A 24007-nucleotide genomic window follows, 5' to 3' on the forward strand; every position below is an offset into this window, starting at 1 on the left:
CTATTTGTGCAGATTTAGGTGTATGGGTGAGACCCTTGGCTGCTGGATTTGATTCCAGTTCTCCTCCACTCATGTAGAGGGATGCTGATCACTACTTTTTCTGTGAGTTCACCCTAAATAAATAAACCTTTATTATACTCAATTATGGGCTAGTGTGGGACTATTTTATTATAAATTACAATGGATGGGTGCACACATGGCTAGAGTCCATTCCTGCTGAACTACAAAGATGGCTGAACTACCCTTCCTCACCTTTGGCATGAAGCTGCAAACACAATTGGCTGGCCTGCTACAGTGACTTAACAGTTTCTCTCTGGCCCATCCATGTGATTTGTTCCTACCTCTACTCTGGAAGAATAGGCTTCTGGGCTTCTCTGGTTTGTGATCTCAGTTTGGATTTGTAAATGCCTGGTGTGATAACTAAATTTCTTAGTAATTAAATTTCTGGTAAGTCAGGTACTAAGACCTGCTTCATTGCTGCTGGTTGCATGTCCCTGCCCTGCATCAGCAACTGCAACACCCACAGTCAATAAAAATTATTATGCCTACAACAATTTTCTGAAACTATAGCAGAGATAAGTTAATTTGATTAACAAAATAAATTTGAAAATTGTAAACAAACCCCAAGATAATTGTAGACAATATCACCAACCAGAAATTTAATAGCATTTTTGTTTTTACTATGGATGGAATTCTGCAAATTATATGAGGTTCCTAGTACATACATTTTTATAATCATAAGGTTTAGCTTTATTCTTCATATTATGTTCTTAAAGAAATGGTGTGATAATAGAGTCAAGAATTAGAAACTTTTAGATACTTTACATACTGGTAATGAGAAGTTAGCTGAAAGGATTCATACAATTGAAAATGATAACCTTAATCTGATAGGCAAAATTCAATCCATGTCAATGGGATATGAAAGAATATTGAGAATACTCTTATAAAAGAGTACTGAGAGATTATCTGAAAAGATTTATAATGTTGAAATTGACAATCAAATTCTGTTAAAATGTTATGATAAGGTAGCAGATAGAACATGTCTCTAGGAAAGCAACCTGTACATCATCCAAATAATATCCAAGGATGAGAAGTTAATGTTAACAGAATACCTTGGAATATTTAATACCTTGGAATTACATAAGTAGAATGAGGACCATAAATTATTTGATTAGATGAAATCATTAGAAATAATCACAAGTCAAGATTCAGGCTTTACAAAAGACAGTGAAAAAAGATTTGAATTGATTGAGGAACTTGTCAGAATAGATAATCAAAGAGAGGAGGTACAGGCAAAAGATTTAGCATTGCCAGTACCACTCAGAGTCAGAGATTATCAAGAATTTTAGCTACTTATCCTGTTTCTACCTCTGAAAAGCCAGCAAATACCCAATACCCAAAATAGATATAAAGAATGTACATGAAAACCTGTAGGTATTAAAGATCTAAAAGAAACTAAGCAAGAAGTAGTACCTTATGGCATGCATTCACCATTTGTTAGGGAGAGGGTAAAGATACGGACTTCAAGCAATAAGGTTACTCCACATAAGGGGCTTCAATTAGTCTCAGCAGTCCTTGAAGACAGGCCACAGTTACAATGCAAGTGCTATTGGAGAGAGGAGACTAAGACATTAGAAGAGTAAAGAAGAATCAAAGGATTTAATGCTTTCCAAGATCAAATTCTTGGTGAGGATTATTATGCTGATCCACAGAGTCAAGCTATAATTAACACATTTTGTCCCTATGTCATAAAACAGCCTTAAATGCTTAGGACAGGATTCAAGAATGGCAAAAATAACTGAATCGCATATTAAGGATAAACAAGGCCCAAGAGAAACCTTTAGTGACTTTTTACAAAGATTAGCTAAAGCTGTACTAGTAGGGATAACAGATCCAAAAACTAGGCAAGTACTTATTGAATCTTTGGCTTTTAAAAATGCAAAAGATACTTGGGCCTTTAAAGGTCAGATCAGCACCAATGGATCCTGCACACAGTAAATGTTTACTCACTTGACTAAAATACTGAGGCTTGCGTAGAAGAAGCAATTTTTAAAGGTATGAAGAGACATCAAAATGCCAAATGTTTTAATTGTGTTAGGATTGGACATCTGAGAAGTGATTGTAGACAAGCTGTTCCTTGAAATAACGTTTCTTCTGGGAATGACAAAAATAGAAGGTCTCAATCTTCTGGATTATATAGAAGATGTGGCAAAGGACAACATTGGATCAATGAATGTAGAACAAGAGAACAACAAGACAACCCCTTACCATCTGGAAACTCATTGAAGGGCCTCTTGCAGGCCCAAAAGTCAAACATGGTTCAGTCAATCCCAGTCACTGTGGAGGACATGTCTCCCCAAGAAAATTAAAAAAATCCAGTGCCCATTGTAAAACAACCATACTGCTCTGGATAACAGAATAAACATGGAGGATGAATAAAAAATCCTAATAGAAAATAGGAAACATATGTTTTGTCAGACTTCTATCAATGATCCAAGACCAAAGCTAAGAGTGCATATAACTAACATTGTCATTGAGGGATTTCTGGATGTGACTATTATTACTCTAAAATATTGGCATCTGAATTAGCCTCTTCAGCAGGCAGATGTTCAGTTCCTAGGAATTGGAATCCTATCTCAAAATAAAACACAAGATGGGTTGAATGCATAGGGCCAGACGAACAGAGAGTAAGGCTGAGATCATAGGTGGCTAATATAGCAGTGAATCTATGGGGTCATGATCTACTGCAGCAATAAAATACCCATATTAACACTCCTGTGGCATCATAAACAGAACATAAACCATTTCATGTTTCTGGGAGGGATATAATAAGGTAATATAGAAAACAGTCATGAGTCATTCAGGCTGTACAAAAACACAACATAACTAGCAAACCTTCAGAGGTACTAATGGCCCTACCTTTAAAATGGTCAAGTAAGGAATAAATATAGGTTAAACAATGATTTTTAACAGAAGAGAAACTCCAGGCTTTAGAACAGCTGGTACAGGAGCACTAGATCCTTACCATATTGAAGAATCAACCAGCCCTTGGAATTCTCCTGTATTTGTTAAAAAGAAATCTGGAAAATGGAAAATGTTGACAGTATTAAGAGTTGTCAATAAGGTAATTCAATCAATGGGTCCTCAACAATCTGGAATTTCCTTGATTTCCCTATTACCTAAAAATGACCCCTTACAGATATTGATTTAAAAGATTGTTTCTGCACTATACTTTTACAAGAAAAAGACAGAGAAAAATTTGCCTACACAGTGTCCACATAAAATAATTCTCAGAATACTGGGAGATATCAATGGAGGGTCCTCTCCAAGGATATATAAAAAACCCCATCCTGTGCCAATATTTTGTAAGTCAGTCATTGGAAATAATACATAAGAAATTTCCTAAATCTATAGTTTACCATTACATGGGTGACATTTTGCTTTTCAATTCAAATATAGATACTTTAGAAAGATTGTTTGAAGAAGTAAATTTGCCTAAATGGGGAGTACAAATTGCTCCTGAACAAATACAAAGAGGAGATTTTACCAATTATCTAGGTTAAAAAATAGGTTTACAGAAAATTAGAATACAAAATGCACAAATTAGAAGAGATCAGTTGTGGATTCTTAATGACTTTCAAAGTTTGCTAGAAGACATTTCCGATCTACAGCCCACTTCTAGTGTAGATTACCTGATCTAGCAATTTATTAAAAAACACCTTAGATTATAACAAAGACTTAAATAGTCCCAGGGAATTAACATCTGAAGCTGAGAAAGAATTGGCATTGACTGAAGAGAAATTACAGAAAGCCCATGTGGATCAGGTGGATCTGAATTTTAACTGCATTCTAGCCATATTATCCTAGAAAATTTCCTCTGTAGGAATTTTAAAGCAGAGGAAAGATATTATTGTAGAATGGATATTTTTACCATATAAATCAAGTAAAAAATTAAAAACTTCTGTGGAAAAGGTGTCAGAATTAATTATAAAAGGAAAATTGAGACTTTGTCAGTTAACAGAAATAGATCCAGCTGAGATTATAGTACCTTTTACTAATGATGAAATTTAAAAAATATGGGAAGACAATGAAGCCTGGCAAAGAGCTTGTGCTAATTTTTTTTAGGAGAGATTAATAGCAACTATCCAAAAAGAGATAGAATTAACTTTATAAAGAGAGCTAATTGAATCCTTCCCCACATTATATGTGACTTACCAATAACTGGAGCCTATAACTTTATATTGAGGCAAATAAATCAGGTAAGGGAGGTTACAAATCAGAAGATTCATGTAAATTGGAATAAATCTCTTATAGTTCTGTTCAAAAGGCCGAATTGTATGCTAGTCTCATGGGACTAAGGGATTTTAAAAAACCTCTCAATATAGTTACTGATTTGCAATACACAGAAAGAGTTGTTTTGCATATTTAAACCAGTAAATTTATACCAGATGATACAGAACTGATTATATTATTTATTCAGGTTTAAGATATAATCAGAAATAGGTTTTGACCCTTATAGATAACACATATTTGATCCAATATTGGTCTGCCAGGTCCTCTAGTACAAGGTAATGCAGAAATTGATCCATTATTTGATTGGAAATATACTGAAGGCCTCAGATTTTATAAAAACATCATATCAATATCAAAGGTTTAAAATAAGAGTTTTATATTACATGATAACAAGCTAAGGATATTATAAAGAGATGTCTTACTTGTTCTTTATATAACCAAATGCTGCTACTTGCAGGAAGTAACCCAAAGAGCATCCAATGAATGAAACCTGGCAGTTGAATATTTCATTTTTTAGAATTTGGAAAATTAAAATATGTACACCACACCATTGACTCCTATTAAAGTTTTAATGGGCAACTGCTTTCTGGAAAAGGCTGATTTGGTACTCACATATTTACTAGAAGTTATGGCCATTATTGGTATACCTGCACAAATAAAGACAGACAATGGACCAGCATATTTCTCTAAGAAAGCAAAACTGTTTTTTGCTTATTATAATATAAAGCATATTACAGGTATACCAAACAGTCCTACAGTTCAGGTGGTTATAGAAAGATCAAACTGAACTATAAAGGATATGTTGAACAAACAACAATGGATGGAAAATACCCCCAGAAATAGATTGCATAATGTCTTATTAACCTTGAATTTTCTTAAAGCTAATGAGAAAGCAAAAATGGCAGCAGAGAGACATTAGATAATAGAAAAAAAACTGAATTAAACCAGGTGGTGTATTTCAAGGATGTGTTGACTTCAAAGTGGGAAACCAGATATGCTATGTTGGGGAAAAGGTTTTGCTTTTGTCTTCACAGGAGAAGAAAAGCTATGGATACCATCAAAATTAATAAAGATTTGGTTTGAAAAAGAGAAACCTCGAGATAAAGAGAAATGACAGCTTATCCATAGAGGTGAAAATCATACAGGTGTTAAGGAAACCTCATAAGGGTTGTGGAGGGTTCTGTTTTTGTCTTTGCAGGAAAATACCCATCTTCAAAAAGTCAAGAGACTTTGGACATCTAGATGCCTCAAGAAGAAAAGATACCTATCTAGAAAGAATCACCAAAGAGAAATCTGACTTATGGTATCAATATCATCTGGATGGTAAAATTTCACTACCTAAACATACATATCTCCCTACTTCTCAGTATAATAATAGTTGAGACTCACTTAAAAAATAAAAGCTGGCTTTGGAGTCAGACAATGGCTATCCTTAGATAAATTCAAACATGTTAAAATAAAAATTCAGAGTTTCTGTCTCATATCAGGAGTCATCTGGTATGGGACAGAAAGAAGAAAGAATTTAGGAAAATTTTTACTATGCTACTTTTCATTGCATATATGTCTATATGAATAATATTTAAGCTTTCCACAATGAACAATAAATTATTCTGCAGTAAAAGAAGATGGGGCAACACAACAATGATTCCCCATGGTTGATATGATGTCATTATGCTGACAACACCACTTTAAGATCAGTTTTGGTTGTAAGCTACTAAAGATGATTCCAACTTGGCTAGCTGAGATGGTGCACCTTCTTACAATGTTCTGGCCAGAATTTAAAATAAGAACTTCAGAAAAGCCTTACTGAGCACTTAGAGACTATTTACATTTATACCAGACAATAAACCTGAAACATAAGCATCACTTTAGTTTTTACAGGATCCCATAGAAATAACACTGTCCCCATAATAGCTGGAAGTAATTCTAGAAGACAATATCCCCTCTCCCACCAAAGTTTGTCCTTAGGGTTAGGGACATTTATTAGGGATTGATTATAAGTGGTATAGGGTTGGAGGTGGAAATTATGTAGGCTCAGGGATCTCTTTTGAATAAAGAAAAAGAAAAGGGATTGGATGGGATATTAGGTAGATTAGTGTGAGCTTAGTCACACTAATAATAATAGTAGTAGTGAGAATATTTGTGACCTATTATTTATAGATAATTTACATTGCTATAGATTCTTGTATAATAATACAAATTCAAATTATATTTGTTATATTGAATATGCTCCTATGTGTTTACAATACTTGTGCACCTATGCAAAATTATTTTTTCATATAGTATGCATGCATTTTTCTACCTCTGCTTAGATATTTTGTATATTGATGCAAATTTAGAATATATTTATCATATTGTAGTATACATTTCTACCTCTGATCAAGATGCTTATGCATTGTTTACATTTTGAAGTCATTGTCCTCATTTGCTACATAGATGTTTAAGGATTGCTCAATATTTTAATATGAAGTCTTAGTCTTTAGGCTATATTGATATTAAGAATTATAGGTCAATAGACATACATGTTTGTCGTACTTATAGTTTGAGTAACCAGGTTCTTCAGATGCATAGAGATTATTACCCCATAAATAGGTAATCTTCAACCACTCCAATAAAACTTTAGAATATGACATTTAAATAACTTAGGATTCTGTTGACATGAGACACAATTGCTCCTGGAAACACTGATCTATTACTGAGAGAATGTTGGTCACAAAAGACACTCCACTTGGAGTTTGTTTTCTTCTTAGCAAAACTGGCCTTTGGGCAAAGAGCTGCCCCTGTCTTCACCACTGACAAAATGTACATTGTCCAGATTGGACATGGAGGATACCAGCAAAAAGACTGCCAAACCTTGCCAAGACAGGGTAATATGGTTTTGAAAATTTTCCTGCCTCTGAAAATGTTTTGTCAGTTATTCTAAGCCTTAGGCAAAGTTGGTTGCTCCAACTTTCGGTGATTGCTCAGGCAGCCAGTTGTCTCTGTCATCTATTACAAATTTTGGAAGCTGCTTGATTGCACTTCCTGCTTACTCAAGTAATATTATCTCCCTTGTCAGGTCGTTGATTGGGTTGAAGACTCAATAGTCATAGTTACTTTCCTCTCATGACCTAGCCAAGCCATTTTTAATAGAAGGCTTAGAGTCCTTAGGATAGGATAATTATTGAAACATTTTGCATATGCTTCTTGCTTGATATTGTTTATGCTGGTTGTAATTCTATTTTTATACTTGATATTTCTTCTTATATTATATATTTTTGTTTGGATTTGTAACACTCTCATTTAGACAAAAGGGGGAAGTGCTGTGGAAATTCCTTTGGGATGCCCACCCATTTTGGGCGTGGTCTCGGGTACTATATATGTAGGCTCATGTGTGAGTCCTTTGGTTGCTGGATTCGGTTTTATTTCCCCACTCATGCAGAGGACTGCTGATCACTATTTTTTTCTGTGAATTTACCCCTAAATAAATAAACTTGTATTATACTCCATTCTGGGCTAGTGTGAGCCTGTTTTATTTTAAATTGCAACAAGGTGAAACCAGTTTCTGCCCTGTCCATCTAATCCTTAGCCAGGTAGACGCTATCCAAAACAAAATGGGATTACAGAAGTCTACTTTTCTACAGCATCTGTCCACATGTCAATAAGGAATATGGAGGATATTTTTGCCATAATATTTAATATAAAAATTGTGTGCTTAAAGATCAAACCTATTAAAATTGCAACATAATGAGAAAGCAGCTCTTAAGCCCCCACCCTTAACTAAGGATCTATATTGGCAGTTAACAGGTGCTGGGGGAGCAAAAGGAATTTTTCTTTGGTGATATGACCACTACTTCAGTAATTGGCTTCAAATTGGCTCATGGGGTCAGGTTAAGCACTAACAGGACTCAGTGGCCTTTGCTTTAAAAAGGAAGAGCAAATAAAATTGTCAAAGAACCATGTTAAGAGAAACCAAGAGGAATTAGTGGGGAATGTGAAGAGGGTCTGACTAACATACACTGTACACATGTATGAAATTCTGAAAAAAACTAATAAAATTCTGTGTCAAACTGCATTATTGTATTGGAATCTATTACATCTCACTTTCAGAAGACAAAAATGCACATTGATTCACTTATGAAGTGAAAGTAAAACATGACCCTAGCATTGCTGAAGCATACAGGGGCAGTCCGTTTAGATTGGGTTTCACGGTCTGAGTTGATTAGGATGACTGACCAACTCTCTTCCTCAAGGAAAAAGTTGCACTGAGATATAAACTCACATTGTTGGATTCAGAGTCTAGAACATTAGCCATTACACCATGGTGACTGGTACTTATAGCCAACTGGAATTCCATAATATTAATATCTGTGGTGGTTTGAAAGAAAATGACCTCCAAAAAGAGTGGTACTATTATAAGTATCACCTTGTTGAAATAGTTGTGGTCTGTTGTAGGAAATGTGTCACTGTAGATGTAGGCTTTGAGGCTCATATATGCTCATACCACACCCAGTGGGACAGACCACTTCCTGTTGCCTGTTCAAGATATAGAACTCTCAGCTACCTCTCCAGCACCATGTCTGCCTGCACACTGCCATGTCTCATCATGATGATAATGAACTGAGTCTCTGAACTGTAAGCAAGCCACCCCAATTAAATATTTTCCTTTATAAGAGTTGCTGTGGTCACCTACAGAATGGGAAAAGGTCTTCCAATCTGACATCTGTCAGAGGGTTGATATCCAAAATATATAAAGAACTCAAGAAACTAGATATCAACAAACCGAATAATCCTTTTGAAAAACTGGCATACAGATTTAAACAGAGAATTCTCAACAGAAGAATCTCAACTGACTGAGAAACACTTCAGGAGATATTCAACATCCTTAACTACCAGGAAAATGTAAATCAAGATGACTCTGAGATTCTATCTTACACCTGTTTGAATGGTTAAGCTCAAAAACACAAGCAACAGCTTATGCTTAGAGGATGTGGGGCAAGGGGAATACTCTTCCTTTGTTGGTGGGAGTGAAAACTTGCACAACCACTTTGGAAGGCAGAGTGGCATTTCCTCAGAAAACTGGGAATCAACCTACCACAAGACTCAGCTATATCACTCTTGGGTATAAACCCAAAAGATGCTCAATTACACCACAATGACACTTCCTCACCTATGTTTATAGCAGCTTTATTTGTAATAGCCATAACCTGGAAAAAACCTAGATATCCTTCTACAGAGAAACGGATTAAGAAAATTTGGTACATTTACATAATGGAATATTAATGAACTGTTAAAAACAAGGATACTAGGAAATTTGAAGGCAAATAGATGGAACTAGAAAAAAAGTCATCTTGAGTGAGGTAATCCAGACTGATAAAGACAAACATGGCATGTACTCACTCGTAAGTGGATATTAGCTATATAATAAAGAATAATTATGCTACAGTTCACAGGCCCAGAGAGACTAGGAGAGTTCATTGGTGAGCACCCAGATCTCACTGGGAAAGAGGGGAAATAGAAGACATTTCATGAATGGACTGAGGGCAGGTGAGGATGGGAAAATGAGTGATTAAGTTGGGGGGGGTCCTAGAGGGAGACTGTACTGAGGAGCTTTCAAGGGGATGGGAAGCATTTGGGTGTAAGGGGAATCTGGACACAAAGGAATCTCCCAGGAATGTATGGAAAGGACCCCAGCTTAAACTCCTAGCAATAGAAGATAAGCAGCCTGAACTGGCTGTCTCTTGGGATCAGATTGGTGTCTGGCCCAATTGTTATCTGAGAGGAGTCATCCAGCAACTGACAGAGGCAGTGGCAGAGACCCACAGTCAAACACTAGAAAAAGGACAAAGAAGTAAAGAAGCCAGAGAGGTCAAGGACACCACAACTCACACAATCAACTGACCTGGGCTCATGAGAGTTAGCAGCGACTGACTTGACAACCAGGGAACCTGTATGAAACCGACTTAGGTGTTCTGCATATATGCTGCAGTTGTTTAACTTGGCTCTCTTAGGAAACACTGTCTCCAACTCTTTCACTGGCTTTTGGAAACCTACTTCTCATACAAGGTTGCCTTGCCCAGCCTTAACACATGGGGAGGCGCTTTAGTCTTACTGCATCTTGTTATGCCATGTTTTATTGATACTTAAAGGAGACATGACCTTTCCTGAATGGAGATGGAAGAGGAGATTGAGCGTGTGAGGGTGTGAGAGAGAGAGAAACTGGGAGGAGAGTGTAGGGGGTGACTGTTGCCGGGATGTAAAGTAAATAGATGGAAAAAAAGAGTTACTGTGGACATGGTGTCTCGTCATAGCAATAGAAACCCCAACCAAGACAGTACAAGACTCATGTTTGTGTATTTAGCTTCTCTATGTTTATATTAAGTACTAAAAGCTGACCTGTTTCTGATATAAAATCAAAATTTGATTCTCACACATAGTGTGCAGTCAACCTCATTTCTCTAAACTTTTTAAATGCATCTGAACTTAAGATAAAATATGTCTTAGAAATTTTATATATTATAAATTTTATATATAAGGTAATACATCTTTCACATACAAATTAAAATATTATTTTTCACACATCTGCCCTGGAAACACATGAAGAATTTGGTCCAAACATCTGCTACACACTGAAAGAGACAGTCTAGTAAGAAACGCTGGTTTCTACTTCCTTCTCTTAGTACCCTATCCCCATGCCATGCTGCTGCGGTGAGACTCGCATCGCCTGCTTCACAGGAACCAGGACAGACCTAGTTTCCAAAGACTAGCTGCTGTTGTTTTGAGCTCCTACAGCTGAGCATCTCCAAGTCCAATCAGGCCTTAATGTTTTCAGAATTCCCACTCAGAGTTATCCTCTTTTGAAACATCACCCTTTTCCTTTGATGTCTGAAGAAATTCTCTATTTTAGATACAGTTCTACAAACATCTTCAGAGAAGATAAATTTTACATGGGAATTATTATTGTTAATAAAAGCTTTGGAAACTACAGGATTTTAATTTGCCTTCAGATATTTGTATCAAGATGTAAAGGCTTATAAGGACCAGAATAAGTCAGCAGATGAGATTCGTTGCTTTATTCCTTGGTGGTTATGTGGAGATGCTGGAGAACATAAATATTTAAAAATGAACATTCTCATCTAAAACTACATAATTGTTTGAACATCTCTATTAACCAAAATCACTCTAAAAAGCTTATGAATTTATTTATCACATTGTAAAGTTGTGAGCATAATAATTAAGATAGCATGGAAAATGTAGTAAAGTTGGTAGTATTCTCAAAGTAATTCATATAACTTTATTGTGGTATACATAATTATGGCCAATAGGTGCAAAAGGTAGCTGAACTATGGTAAATTTGAATGTTCAGGTGATAATGTTAATGGTATTAACATCAAAGTTTATCTGTTTATCATTATCTGCCACTTATATCAGGTGACTTTCTGATTGTTTTCATTACCTGGTCTTGCACTTTGAGCCCAGTGTTTGCTGTTCAAGCACTCTACTGCTGAGCAGATACATCTCAGCCCCTACAGAGACACTTTTCAGATTAGTCACAGATGCACTCTCTACAGTGATCTTACTTGTGTTTCTTTTAAAGATCACAGTAAAAAACAAAGTCTCGACAACTTGTTCTGTTTGTCACTCGATTTTTCTTTTCTGTGACATTTATTCCGTAGCAAAATTATTTGGTTTTATTTGTTTGTTTGTTTTTACTTCTTTTTTTAAGACAGGGTTTCTCTGTATGACAATTCTGGCTGTCCTGGAACTGTCTTTGTAGACCAAGCTGAACTTGAACTCACATAGATCTGACTGCCTCTGCTTCCTGGGTGCTAGTATTAAAGGCATGCACCACCACCACCCATCACATTTTTGAACAAATATTAAAGTATGGATGCTTAAAACTCTAGGTGAAAGGAACATGGTCAGCTGTTTGCCAGTCTTATCTGGTTATGATTACACAACACAGAAGGAAAAAAATGCTGTTTTATCTTTTCTCAGTTACTTAGTGTATCACAAGAGAGGCTACGAAGAAGCCACAGGTAATGATAATGACATACACATGTCTTACCATAAGCAGAGCAATGAATGCAAAACCAGATTTGAAAAAATAGTTCCTGTGGGAAAGCAGATTTAAGTTTCTGCTGAATGAGTAAGACAAGACAGCTTTCAGGGACGTCTGATGATGCCCTCTGGATTTTGCTTTTTGAATGCAATTAATGTGAACTTATCCATATATGCAAAATATGCTTAACAGTTAAAATCTGTATTGGTTTGCACCTCTTGAAAGACAAATCTCCTAGGGGAAGGAGAATGAGAATTTCAATTTAATGGGCCTACCTTGCTTACATGGCTGAGGATGGGGGAGTGGAGATAGGGAAAAGGTGAATGCTTTTAGCCTTCAGTGTCCTTCCAGTGCTCTCAAAGACATGGACAAAATGACTGTGGTTTTTGCATGTAGGGGCCAGCTTGTTCAGGAAACTGTGTCATACAGAAAACAAAATGCATAAACAAACTCCCCATCCAGGAAGTTGAGTTTAACAATTGCCTCATTAACAAGATCTAGTGAGGACAGGAAAAGAGGGAGAAGCCAATCACTCACTATTACAGTTCTGGACAGATGAAGTCCTTCATTGAGGTCGCCCCAAACAATGCTTGTAGTGTCGATTTGACAAAGTGACCCATTTAAGAGGAAACTCTCTAGCCATCAATGGGAGGCAGATGCACTGTATCTTAGGGCCAAATTCAGTCCCTGAAGCTTGACTTTATCAGAAGACACAAGACACAGGACATGGCAGCTATATCCACCGGGAATTAATTAAGAGAGACAGCCAGTGAATGTAATCAATAGCCTGACCAGGGATCTACACACAAGTCATAGTTGCTTTCAGCTTTGTATTTCTTATAAGTTATTTACATTAAAGTGTTATTGTACCGGTTCCTCAACAGAAGTTTTTCTGATACCCGATTTATGGAAATTATATACCTTTTATGACACATTGTACAAGACATATCAACAAAGTCTTAAACATCTTGGTGGTAGTTTAAGTTTTTAAGAGGCTGAAATCTTTTAGTTAGGGTTCTTTCATGGGTAATTTATTAGTGTGGTGTTTTCCCTTCTAGTTTTATATGGGATATTTGTTCAAATAAACCAGAGATCAGAGCTGCCAGAATCTGTACTCAAATTTGTGTTTTCTAACTACTTTCTGTACCTATTTCCTTTAAAAAAAAGTTTTCCATTCACAGAATACCCACCCCCACACACTATATTGAGTTACTATCACCCTTCCCAGTACCCATATTTGTTTCTCAAATAGATATCTCAATCTTTCCCCAACCCGGCACACCCAAGAACATCGAAGTCCCCTTTCTGAAGCCAATGAAAACAACCACAGGGCATTGGCATTGCTTTCATTGTGGCTGGGCAATAGTACAATTATCATTACCTTCAGTTTTCAGTGGCTTACCAGAGACATCACTTCTCAAGACAGGTTCTTGGTTAAGCCCTTTAGTAAAGCCTGAGAGATTTCCTCTTGAATCTGAGCTTTGTGCTTCTCTCCTAAGCAGCACTGAGACCAGAATGATTTGTCAGGTATCACTTGTGGGGCGGTGGGGGGGGGGCACTCTAGCTCTGGTAGGTTCAAAGCAGCCTTTAGTACTTAAGGAAAATAGGGAATTCTGCTTCCTGGGTGTAAACATGAAATTTCTATGTTGAGAATGCAAAGGGCAGATTTGATCAGTACTTCTGTAAGACTGCAAGTCTCCTTTTTAACCTATACAGGCAATGCTTTTCTTTTGAGCCCCTTGGCAGACTCTATCTACAAATAATTTTGAGTTATACTTGTTCTAACTTTACAGATCTTACTTACACCACACTCCCTTTCAAATATATGGGAGTGTGACCTGAGCAAGCACCATAAAGCTAGAGCATATCTGCGCTTTGTAAGTGGACATGATTTCAAACAGTACCAGTGCAACCTCATCATAGTCTGAAATAGAATGATGTCATATTAAACAAAATATTGAAATGGAAAAAGGAAATCACTCTATTGAAAAGAAGAGGATTTCTTCTGACTAAGAGGCTGGCATGATGTTTGAGCATAACGATAAAATGTAGAGTCACTACTGACACAATGGCAGCAGGCAGCATCAATTTTGGTGGGCGAAACAACAGCAAAAGTTGATGAGCTCTAGAAAGATACAATATCCATAATTTAGGCCCACTGCAAGCAACTAGTGTTCAACCATGTTGGTTTTTATATGGCCTTCAAGGATGAATGTCAACTATGATCATTTTGGAGTCAAATAAAAAAATGCTTTTGCCTGACTGTTGATCAAAAGTATGAAATGGAAAAAACTGAAAATAAACCAACAAACATACTATGTTTACACACAAAGTAAAATAAGTCTCTCAGGGACATCAGGGAAGGTGGAATACTATAACAATGCATGATCTATTGTTATACTATTCCACCCACCTTAATGAGGAACCCTTGGGCGTTGCTACACCATAGCCTTTGGAATCCAGGTTTCCTCCCACTTTCATCGTGTCACAGGGCTTGCGCTGCTCAATGTATTCATTCATGGTGGACTCCAGGAGGAAGGCAAATTTGCCCTTGGACTTGCGGACACGAGCCACGCCCTCAGCTGTAGTCCTAGTGAACACAGACGGCTCTGCTGATCGCATGTAGGTCCACATCTTTTCATACACTGCTATTTTTGATCTCTGGAGGAAATGCAAATAAAATTAAATACAGGAAAAAAGGGAACAGCATGTTAATACGAACAAAAGCGCGGTTATGGTAAGTCTTTTGGTGTCATTCCATTATCCATAATTCAGTTTTCCTGGCAGAAACCCAATTCTTCAGAAGTTCAACTTTTCACATTCTTTTAGAAAATCAACCAAGTGACAGACATTTATAGCCATGATTTAAAAAGCATGCACCATTTGTCATAGTAATGATTACACTACTGTTTACTGGATATTGTTGTTGCTGTTGTTATTATAGGTAGAAGGTTCTGAAAAACATTGGACATTTAAAACCACATATCCTATCATATTGTTGATGAGGCTGAGAAAGATCGGATCAGACCTGATTGCTGCTTCTGTGAAACTCTTCTCAATTCTTCATTTGAGTTGTACTAGAGACATTTTATTTATATGTATAATTTTTTCAAGACTCAAAAATTTGGTCCACACCAAGTCAGCCCTTGAACATTAAGGAGACAGGAGAAAAGTGCTGGCGTTTACAAACTGAGTACCCACTGAACAATATCCAAGCTCTAGATGACTCACACAGCATGAGACTGAATTTGACAACATCAACAATTAGGACAACACACTGGGCTTTAAAGAGAATAAAGAGAAGTGATTTCTGTTTTCATACTTTATTTAGTGTCAGTCTCTTCTTGTGTCTCTTGTCAAGATGCTTATTGATTTTTAAAAGTTACTTTGTCTACCGTTATTACCCTCACTACTTAGTTTACTTAAGCTTTTTGGATTTTAAACTGAAATTTAGTTAATTATTAATGTGTGTGTGTGTGTGTGTGTGTATTTAGGGGTGGGGTGCCAGCCTGCATGTGTGGGGGTCGAATGACAGCTATCTCCTTTCATGGGTTCTAGATCTCAAACCCAGTTTTGAGGCTGTTGCAAGTGAGCACTTTCAGTTACTGAGAGGTACCAACAGCTCCCCAAATACATTTCTATGTGAAAAAGAGACACATGAACTCAGAAGTTTCCAAAATACACTTCTGGTAAGATAGAAAAGTGCCAGCAAGTATTCATGTTTGATAGCTCACTACCACAGACCAATGCTCATCATTGCATTTGTTCTATCACAAAGAATGTGAGAAATGAACAATTTAGAAGGGCTTTTGAAAAGTTTTGATGCTACTCACACTTGAAAAAACATCCCATAGTATAGAAGTTCTGGTGAGTCTGTGTGTGTGTGCATGTCCACTCTTACATGTCTATATGGGTGTGCATGCATGAACATGTGCATGAGGTCAGAGGTTAACTTTGGGTATCTTTCCTCAGGTTCCACCCACCCTGTTTTTTGAGGCAGTGTTTCTCATTGACCCGACAGGATAGTTAGGCTGGTCAGTCTGTCCTGAGGACCTGCCTGTCCTGCCTTTCTGGTGTTGGGATTATAAGCCTACAACACTATATTCAACTTTTTTTTTTTTTTTGGTTTTTCGAGACAGGGTTTCTCTGTGGCTTTGGAGCCTGTCCTGGCTAGCTCTTGTAGACCAGGCTGGTCTCGAACTCACAGAGATCCACCTGCCTCTGCCTCCCAAGTGCTGGGATTAAAGGCGTGCGCCACCGTCGCCCGGCTATATTCAACTTTTTAAGTGAGTTCTGGGTATCAAACTCGGGTCTGTATACTTGCACTGCCAACACTTTGCCAACTGATCTGTCTTATAGCTCCATTTTGAAAAAATATTAAGAATACAAGAAAAGTACTAATTACATGGCAGCTTTCCAGTTATTGCTAATAACTGTTGTCAAATAAGACAACAAAAGGAAACAGTAGCATGGAGAAAAATTAGGATTAAAAAATTTTAGGACATTCATAGATTTTTGAATGTTTACTTTTTTCATTGCATGTATGTTTGTTTATGGTATACATGTAAGTGTATTCATATTATCATATATGTGGGAAAATGTGTGTGCATGCATGTACACACAAGTGCACATGCATGTGGCCATCTGAAATTGATAGTGGGATGATTCCAATATCAATTGATTGCTCTACTTTATTCATTGAGGCAGTGTGTCTCAGTCAAACCCAGAATCTGCTTAGCTAGTTTGCTCTGAGGAATCTGCTATCTCCATCTTCCAAGTGGCTGGAGTTTTAGGTTGGCAGTCTACTCTTTAGGTAAGTTGTGGGGACTCTAATCACTGAGAGATTCACCTAGCTCTGAAAATCCACTTCTATACCACTAATATGAGGAAAATTACTGCTGCATTAATTCTCTTTAAAATTAAGGAATAAAAGATGAATCCACACAGTGTTTGTGATGACTTTAGGAGGCCTAAGCAGAAGTTCTGAAGGGCAGACCACTCATGGGAATGCTGGGCTTATCTCGTCACTCTGGCAAGGTTTAGAAATACTGAGTCTGACTGAAAGTGCACTGATTTGGACAAGATCACACAACAGGCAAACTGTAAAGGGAGTCAAAAAGCATAAAACCAGAAATAACAGCCCTGGGGGCTGCAAGCATGTTTGTTAATGGTTGAGGTCTAGCAAATACTTACAAATTTGACGAGATGGGCTAAAATCAGGGACACTCTACAGACCCAGAAAGCTAATAAGCACATGTTTATGGACATTTTGCATTTCAAAATCTCTTAACTGTGAGTCTAATTAAAATCAGGCATGGGAAGTAGATATGCTCAAGGTAATAAGTATAGATCATGTAAAAGTCAGTTTATAAGAATTGGAAATAGCACATCTGTTCATTTCATCATTATTGTGAAACAATTTTCAAGATTAATGTATTAGTTCAAACAATGCTTAGAATTTTAATAAAGCTATTCTCATTCCTTACACACAAATTATTGTACATACCTACTTTTAATAGAAAATGTATATCATGCATTCTCATGGACATTTAGTTACTTTCTATCTGTTAGTGGTATAGGAATCAAAGACTGTGTTTTGGGGACGTCTCATCTGTATCTTAGTGGATAATATTCTAACCCGCAAGCTCACTTATTCTTCCAGCTTACTGATGACAGAAACAAGATTCAGTTTGGGTTGCCGTGAAAATCAGAATCTGAGTTAGGTGTGTAATATAAAATGCTTGAATGCCATGGCTGTAATGAGTGACATGTACAGTGCTTTGATAAGTATAAGCTTAACAAGATGTGCAGAAACCCAAGTATAGGGACTTTCATAACAGGGAGAAGCCAAGGCAAGTGCATGTGTAATTTCCCCCCAAGAATGGCCTACATTGTTTTTGCAGTGGGAAAAAGCAATGCCTTCTTGTGTAGTGTTGCCTGTAGGTCACTTGCTGCCTGAGATGGCTGAGTGGAGCTGACAGATGTGCCATTATGGTGTACTAAAAAAAAGCATTTCGGACAAGTATAAAAATACCCTTCAAATTCTGTTTCTCTGCTTTTCAGACCAATGGTTTATATAAACCAGGTCACCATGAATGGGAATGGCAGGAAGGAGGCAAATAGGGCAGAAAATAATGTTGTTTTTATCAGAAGACCCAAATGTACACATTCTTGAAAGAGTTTTGCCTAAGAAAATGACTTTGTTGACCCATTTCTGTTTGGAATGTTCTGTAAAAATATATACCTAAACTTATAAAAATATTCCCATTTTAAAACTGAAATTGGGCAAGAGAGAAAGAATTAGAGGCTTGATTGGGGTTGAGCTTGTATGAGAAGACTTGAACAATGGAGGCAGCTTTCATTGCTTACACGTGTTTTAATTGATACAACCTCTTATCTGTCTCACCAGTTTTCAGAATTTGAACAGGAAAAAAAAATAAAACTTTTTAATAAGATTAAGAGGTCAATATTTGCACTGTGTTGGCCTTTAAAGATCTTTCCAGTGAGCTATCATTTGTTTTTCCCAGGTATCAACACGATATGTCTTTTCTCTTTCATTACTCAAGGCAGTGTGGTGAACCTGCCAATTCTATCATTTAATGGACACCATTCATCACTTCTCTGTGGAAGGGAAGTGACAGCATTCTATTCAGATACAGGACGGCTTCCAGGACATGTCAGTAAATGTTACCAGCTCTTCAGTAAATTAAGAGAAGGCTTGACTGAGTAACTTTATCCAGACAACATTAATAACGTCTACTGTCATAAGAGTTAGTCATTCAGAAAAATTCACAAATATTTTCAGATCATTTGAAATTTTAATCAATATTTGTGGCTAATACTCAACACTAAGCACAATACTCATTGGTTTATTTCATCAAGTTTTGAGTGATTTGGTGTTAATTTAGATTTATATAAATATTTGTAATACTATATAATCAAAATAAAAATGAAAATTTCTTCTTTAAAAGGTATCTAATTGAAAGTCAAGTAAATTTAAAGCCAGATCATAGAGTATAAATTTGGTTTTGTTTATTTTTAAGCTACTGAGAAAAATGACATATGTCACTCTCTCAGACGCTGTTGAAAAGTTCAGAAGATAAGCTATCATTGCTTTCAAATACAAAGCTTAGAAAATAGTAAAATATCTCTCACATTCTGAATAATTGGTATTATTTAGAATAATATCAAACTAATCAATATTAAATACAACATATATTCATTATCATCTACTTCAATATCTATGAAATGTTACATTGGCCACCTTTTAATATTTTGGCCCCCAATTCACAAAATAAGCTGGTAGTATCTGTGAGTGTACGTTGCTCAGTAGGTTTTGTATACCTAAGAAGAAGCAAATTAGAAGGGAACTGAAAGAAAAGAAGGGATATTTGGAGTAGGAAGGACCCATAAGAAGGGAACATGGGGGACATGAAGGGGACCGTAGGTGACAGGGAAGCATTGAGAAAAACAAAGCATAATAGCATATCTGAACAAGATCCCAGAACTAAACTAGTTAATTTGTTAACTTAAAAACAACACAAAACAAAATGAAACAAACAAAAAACCAGCCAGGTAGTGACGGCCCATGTCTTTAATCCCAGTACTCAGGAGGCAGGCATCATCTCTGTGAGTTTGAGGCCAGCCTGGTCTAGAGAGCTAGTTCTAGGATAGCTAGGGCTGTTACATAGAGAAATACTGTCTCAAAAAATATTAAAAATGGTTAAAAACAATTTAACCCCAATGGTACAACTGAAAAAAATAATAGAACAGATTAAGACAAACACCCTTCATTAGTAATAAAAAGTCAAAGGAACTTTATCCACACAACACACAGTTATACCAACTTGAAACATTTTACTGTCAAACAAAAGCCACCAAATCTAAATTACATACAACTGTATAGATGTCTCCAGAACCATTTTTTAGGGAGGTACCTTTCTTGCCAATAGCATTTTGTAAGAAAGCAAAGCTTTTGCTTTGAAAACCATAGCTATGGAATAGATTACAGAGTGATTTGGCTCATAAAAGAGTCTGCACTGAGATCCTAAGCAATAGAGGAGAGGGTGTTTGAGCTGACCTTATGCTGTAGTCAGACTGATGATTATCTTAAATATCACCATAGAACCTTCATCCAACAACAGATGGCAACAGAAACAATGACCCACATCCAAGCACTGGACTGAACTCCCAAGATCCAGTTGAAGAGTGGAGGGAGTGTGAGTATTAGCAAGGAATTCAAGGCCATGAGGGGGTCATCCACTGAGACAGTTTGCTTGAGCTAATGGGAGCTCACCAATTCCAACTTGACTGGGAGTGAACGAGCATGGGAACAACCAAGCTCCCCCTGAAGGGGGTTGACATCTGGGGCAGACTGAGAGGCCACACTGATAGTCACACTGGGATGTGTCTCTACTTGCATATACCAGCTACATGGGATCCTATTCTCTTTGGATGTAAATCTTGCTCAACCTAGGCATAGTAGGGAGGGCCTTGGACTTTCCACAGGGCAGGGCTCATAGCACTCCCTTAAAGTTGGAGGGGTGGAGGGAGGGTCTGTGGAGAGAGAGGAAGGGGAGGAAGGGAGGGAGTAGGAATTTGGATTGGCATTTTTTTAAGTAATTAAAAAAAGAAAAAAAAAAAGAAAAAGCAGAGTCTGCACTGAGGTTTTGAGAGTCAAATATAAAAGTTAAATGTAGTCTTTCTTTTAAAAGAAAGGTTTGCTTTCCATTTTTATATTCTTGACCTCAGATAGATACAGTTCTAATCTTTTTTGAAGTAAAATGATCAGAGTGCTAGTAACACTGGAATGTTGGGCAAGCCATGTGACTTTGGTTACCTTTTGACTATTGTTATTTCTCAGAGAGGTTTTTTCTTGCAATGTGCATCAGTTTCAGTAAGTTAAGACTATGATTATAAAACCTAGAAAAAGCCACTCAGCTGTTGTCATTGTGCGTTCCAATCCACACTACTGTTATAAGTGTTGTAAACATTGCCTGGAATTCAGAATTATGAAGGTGCTATTCTTACTCCTGTGACTTACTCGGAAGAATTCTTTTGTTGATCCCGAATCTAGTGTTCCGTATGCAATTTCTGTTTGTTTGGCCAGGTCTTCTGCACTTTCTATGGGGGAGACCATTCTCTCCACCGTCAGGAAAGCAGCCAGATTGGCAGTGTAAGATGATATAATGATGAGTGTGAAGAACCACCAGACGCCTCCAACAATTCGACCTGACAGGGATCTAAACATGGATAAAATTATACAGTTTTTACCTTTCTAAGTCACAGGAAAAAAAAGAAATGTCACCAATTCTCAACCATATTTAAAAGTTACAATTTCAAATATTGTGCTATTTTCTGCTAGTCTACTTAAGAATGCGGCTTATATTGATGCACAATGGCATACTTCACATCATTGATAAAATTAAGTGCCACTGAAGACATGGCAAAATGAATTTGTTGTTTTATTGGCAGAAATGTGGAACTGTCCTCTCTGGCAGATAGCAAAGGGAATATTGCTTAATGTCGTCTGTACCTTCTCTGATAGTTCATCATCTTTGAAGTAGGATGCAGCCATTGATAAACCACAATATGGTATTCTGGTTTTATTGGCAGTGTTTTACTCTCTTCATGTTGAAGACAATGAGAGATTAGAGTTTAAACTAACAGAGTTTAGATTTTCTGCCCAACGGTAGACACCTTCCAGAGAGGATGCCATGTAGGTCAGGATGAGGCTGGACTAAGTGAGATGAGAAGATTTGGCCTCAAGAGACCTTACTTTGAGATGAAGAGTTGTCCTAAAAGTATATTTTATGCTGTGTAGGGGGATGTAATTAACAGAAGAAAAGTTAAAATAAGATAAATTTTAAAAAATACAGGGAATATTGTCCATAATTAATTTTACTAATTTTTACCATTAAGACATGGTCTCATTATCTAGTCCAGGCTGGCTTGAAACTCACTATTTGCCCCATAGCTTTCTTATACTTGGAGCAATTCTGCCTCAGCCTCCTGAGTGTTGTAGGTAAATCACCACATCTGCCAAGTAGCTTTAAAATATAGAGTTAAATTTTTAAAAATTGCATTGTATTTATCTATTTGTGTGTTGGCATGTGCATGTATGCACTATGCTATACATAAAGAAGTCAGGGGGGAGTTATTTTCTTCTACCAGGTAGAGCCTAGGAATTGAATTCAGATTTCTGGGTTTAGTCTGAATCAGCTCCCTAGTCATAAACACTTCTTGTTTTATGTAAAGCAAAACTTGGAATTTTCTGTGGTTCTTCTACCCCCTGACCTCTTTGCTAATTTTAATCAGGTCATTTGTGATTTAAAATGTGGAACCTGTTAGTTTTAACTTAGTATAATCTTAACCTTCAGTTCAAAAAACTTGGTTTGCTCTGATCCTTTCTTTTTGCCTCTTTATCCTATATTATTGAAATTTAAAGATTTTTTTGTCATTTCTTGGGTCTTAATTTCAGATGAATTGATTACAAAAGGCCTTCTTTTGGAAACACATATATTTCTAAACATATATTTTTTTTTCAAATAAACAAAATCCGATATTTTCCTTCTTATTCTTTTAGTTACTCTTATGGGAGAAACCAACCATTTTTTTATGTAGCAAGCTGGAGTTTTTGTGTTACAATCGCACAGTGGCAGGGAAGAAAGGAAATCCGGATGACCCTGCAGAAACAGCTATTTCCATGGCTTCCCCCGGTGCTCAGCTTCCTTCAATGCTTCCTAAAAAACCATCCACATCTACTACAAAGCACACCATTCACGTTTGCAGAAATCCCAGAGTAGAGATTTCCCTTAAGTTATGTGAGTTAAGTTCAACAATAATTTTTGATGACAGATCACAATAACAGCCACAGCAACAGTTTTGGATAAGAGATACCATAAAAATGGGTGTTATTCTACAGTTTAGATTTGGTTAACACCTGTAAAGCTACTCAATGAAAAGTATTACAAAATAATTTTGGGGAGTGGCAGTGGATCACATAATTACTTCTTGTAATGCATCTATGTTTGTGCTAGCTTAGAAGATATTAGTTATAAAATAGGATTATGAGATAATTGCTATTTTTTCTGCATTTCAGATAGTGTTCTGTCTCAGGGAGAAGAAGACAGAGAAACTATGGAGAACATTCAGAAACTCTGAGAACTGGTGAAGAGTGTCAGTTTTAACACTAACCTGGGTGAAATGTCACATCCTTGCTGCATAAAGGCACCCAGGGAAAACCAGAGGCTGTTAAAGATGCCAAACTCATTGGGAGGCTGGTCGCTGGGACCTTCCTTTCCATCCTCGGGCTCTTCCGTGTGCCACTCATATGGGCTAAACCTACTGACTAGGAATAAGACCACACTGACACCAATGTATGCAAACACTATGCACATCCAAATCTCATAGGCCAGAGGGTCCAAGAAGGAGAACACTCCTGGTTTAGATTTCTGAGGCTTTTTGATCATGATAGAGATGCCTAAACTCATGAAAGGCTTAGAGAAATCGATGACCTCCTCACGCACCAAAGTGATTGTCAGAGGTGCAATAGCAATCTCCGCTTTCTGTGGAGAAAAGACACAAGGAAATACACATCAGCAAATTCCATGGGGCAGTCAGCAGTAGGGTGATCAGCAAAGTTTACCAGTATTGCGTTCGTTTTTTAAAATA

The 24007-nt window shown here is 36.9% G+C and overlaps 1 protein-coding gene across 11 annotated transcripts in view; it reads right to left on the bottom strand.

Moving 5' to 3' along the window:
- The window catches only part of Gria4 (glutamate ionotropic receptor AMPA type subunit 4), a 359432-nt gene that overhangs the window by 34134 nt on the left and 301291 nt on the right, over window positions 1-24007 (bottom strand). For all 11 annotated transcript variants that reach the window (XR_005974752.1, XM_041657390.1, XM_041657392.1 and 8 more), the window contains exons 12-14: window positions 23531-23901; window positions 21378-21576; window positions 14748-14995 (exon numbers count right to left, since the gene is read on the bottom strand). Coding sequence is in view for 10 of the 11 variants with exons in the window: in XM_041657390.1 (XP_041513324.1) it covers window positions 14748-14995; window positions 21378-21576; window positions 23531-23901 (818 nt within the window). In the remaining variant the exon portion in view is untranslated. The remainder of the gene's footprint in view (window positions 1-14747; window positions 14996-21377; window positions 21577-23530; window positions 23902-24007) is intronic.

The sequence above is a fragment of the Microtus oregoni genome, unplaced genomic scaffold, assembly GCF_018167655.1.
Source record: "Microtus oregoni isolate MIOR12 unplaced genomic scaffold, Mior012 000008F_ref0000371, whole genome shotgun sequence".
Lineage (NCBI taxonomy): Eukaryota > Metazoa > Chordata > Mammalia > Rodentia > Cricetidae > Microtus > Microtus oregoni.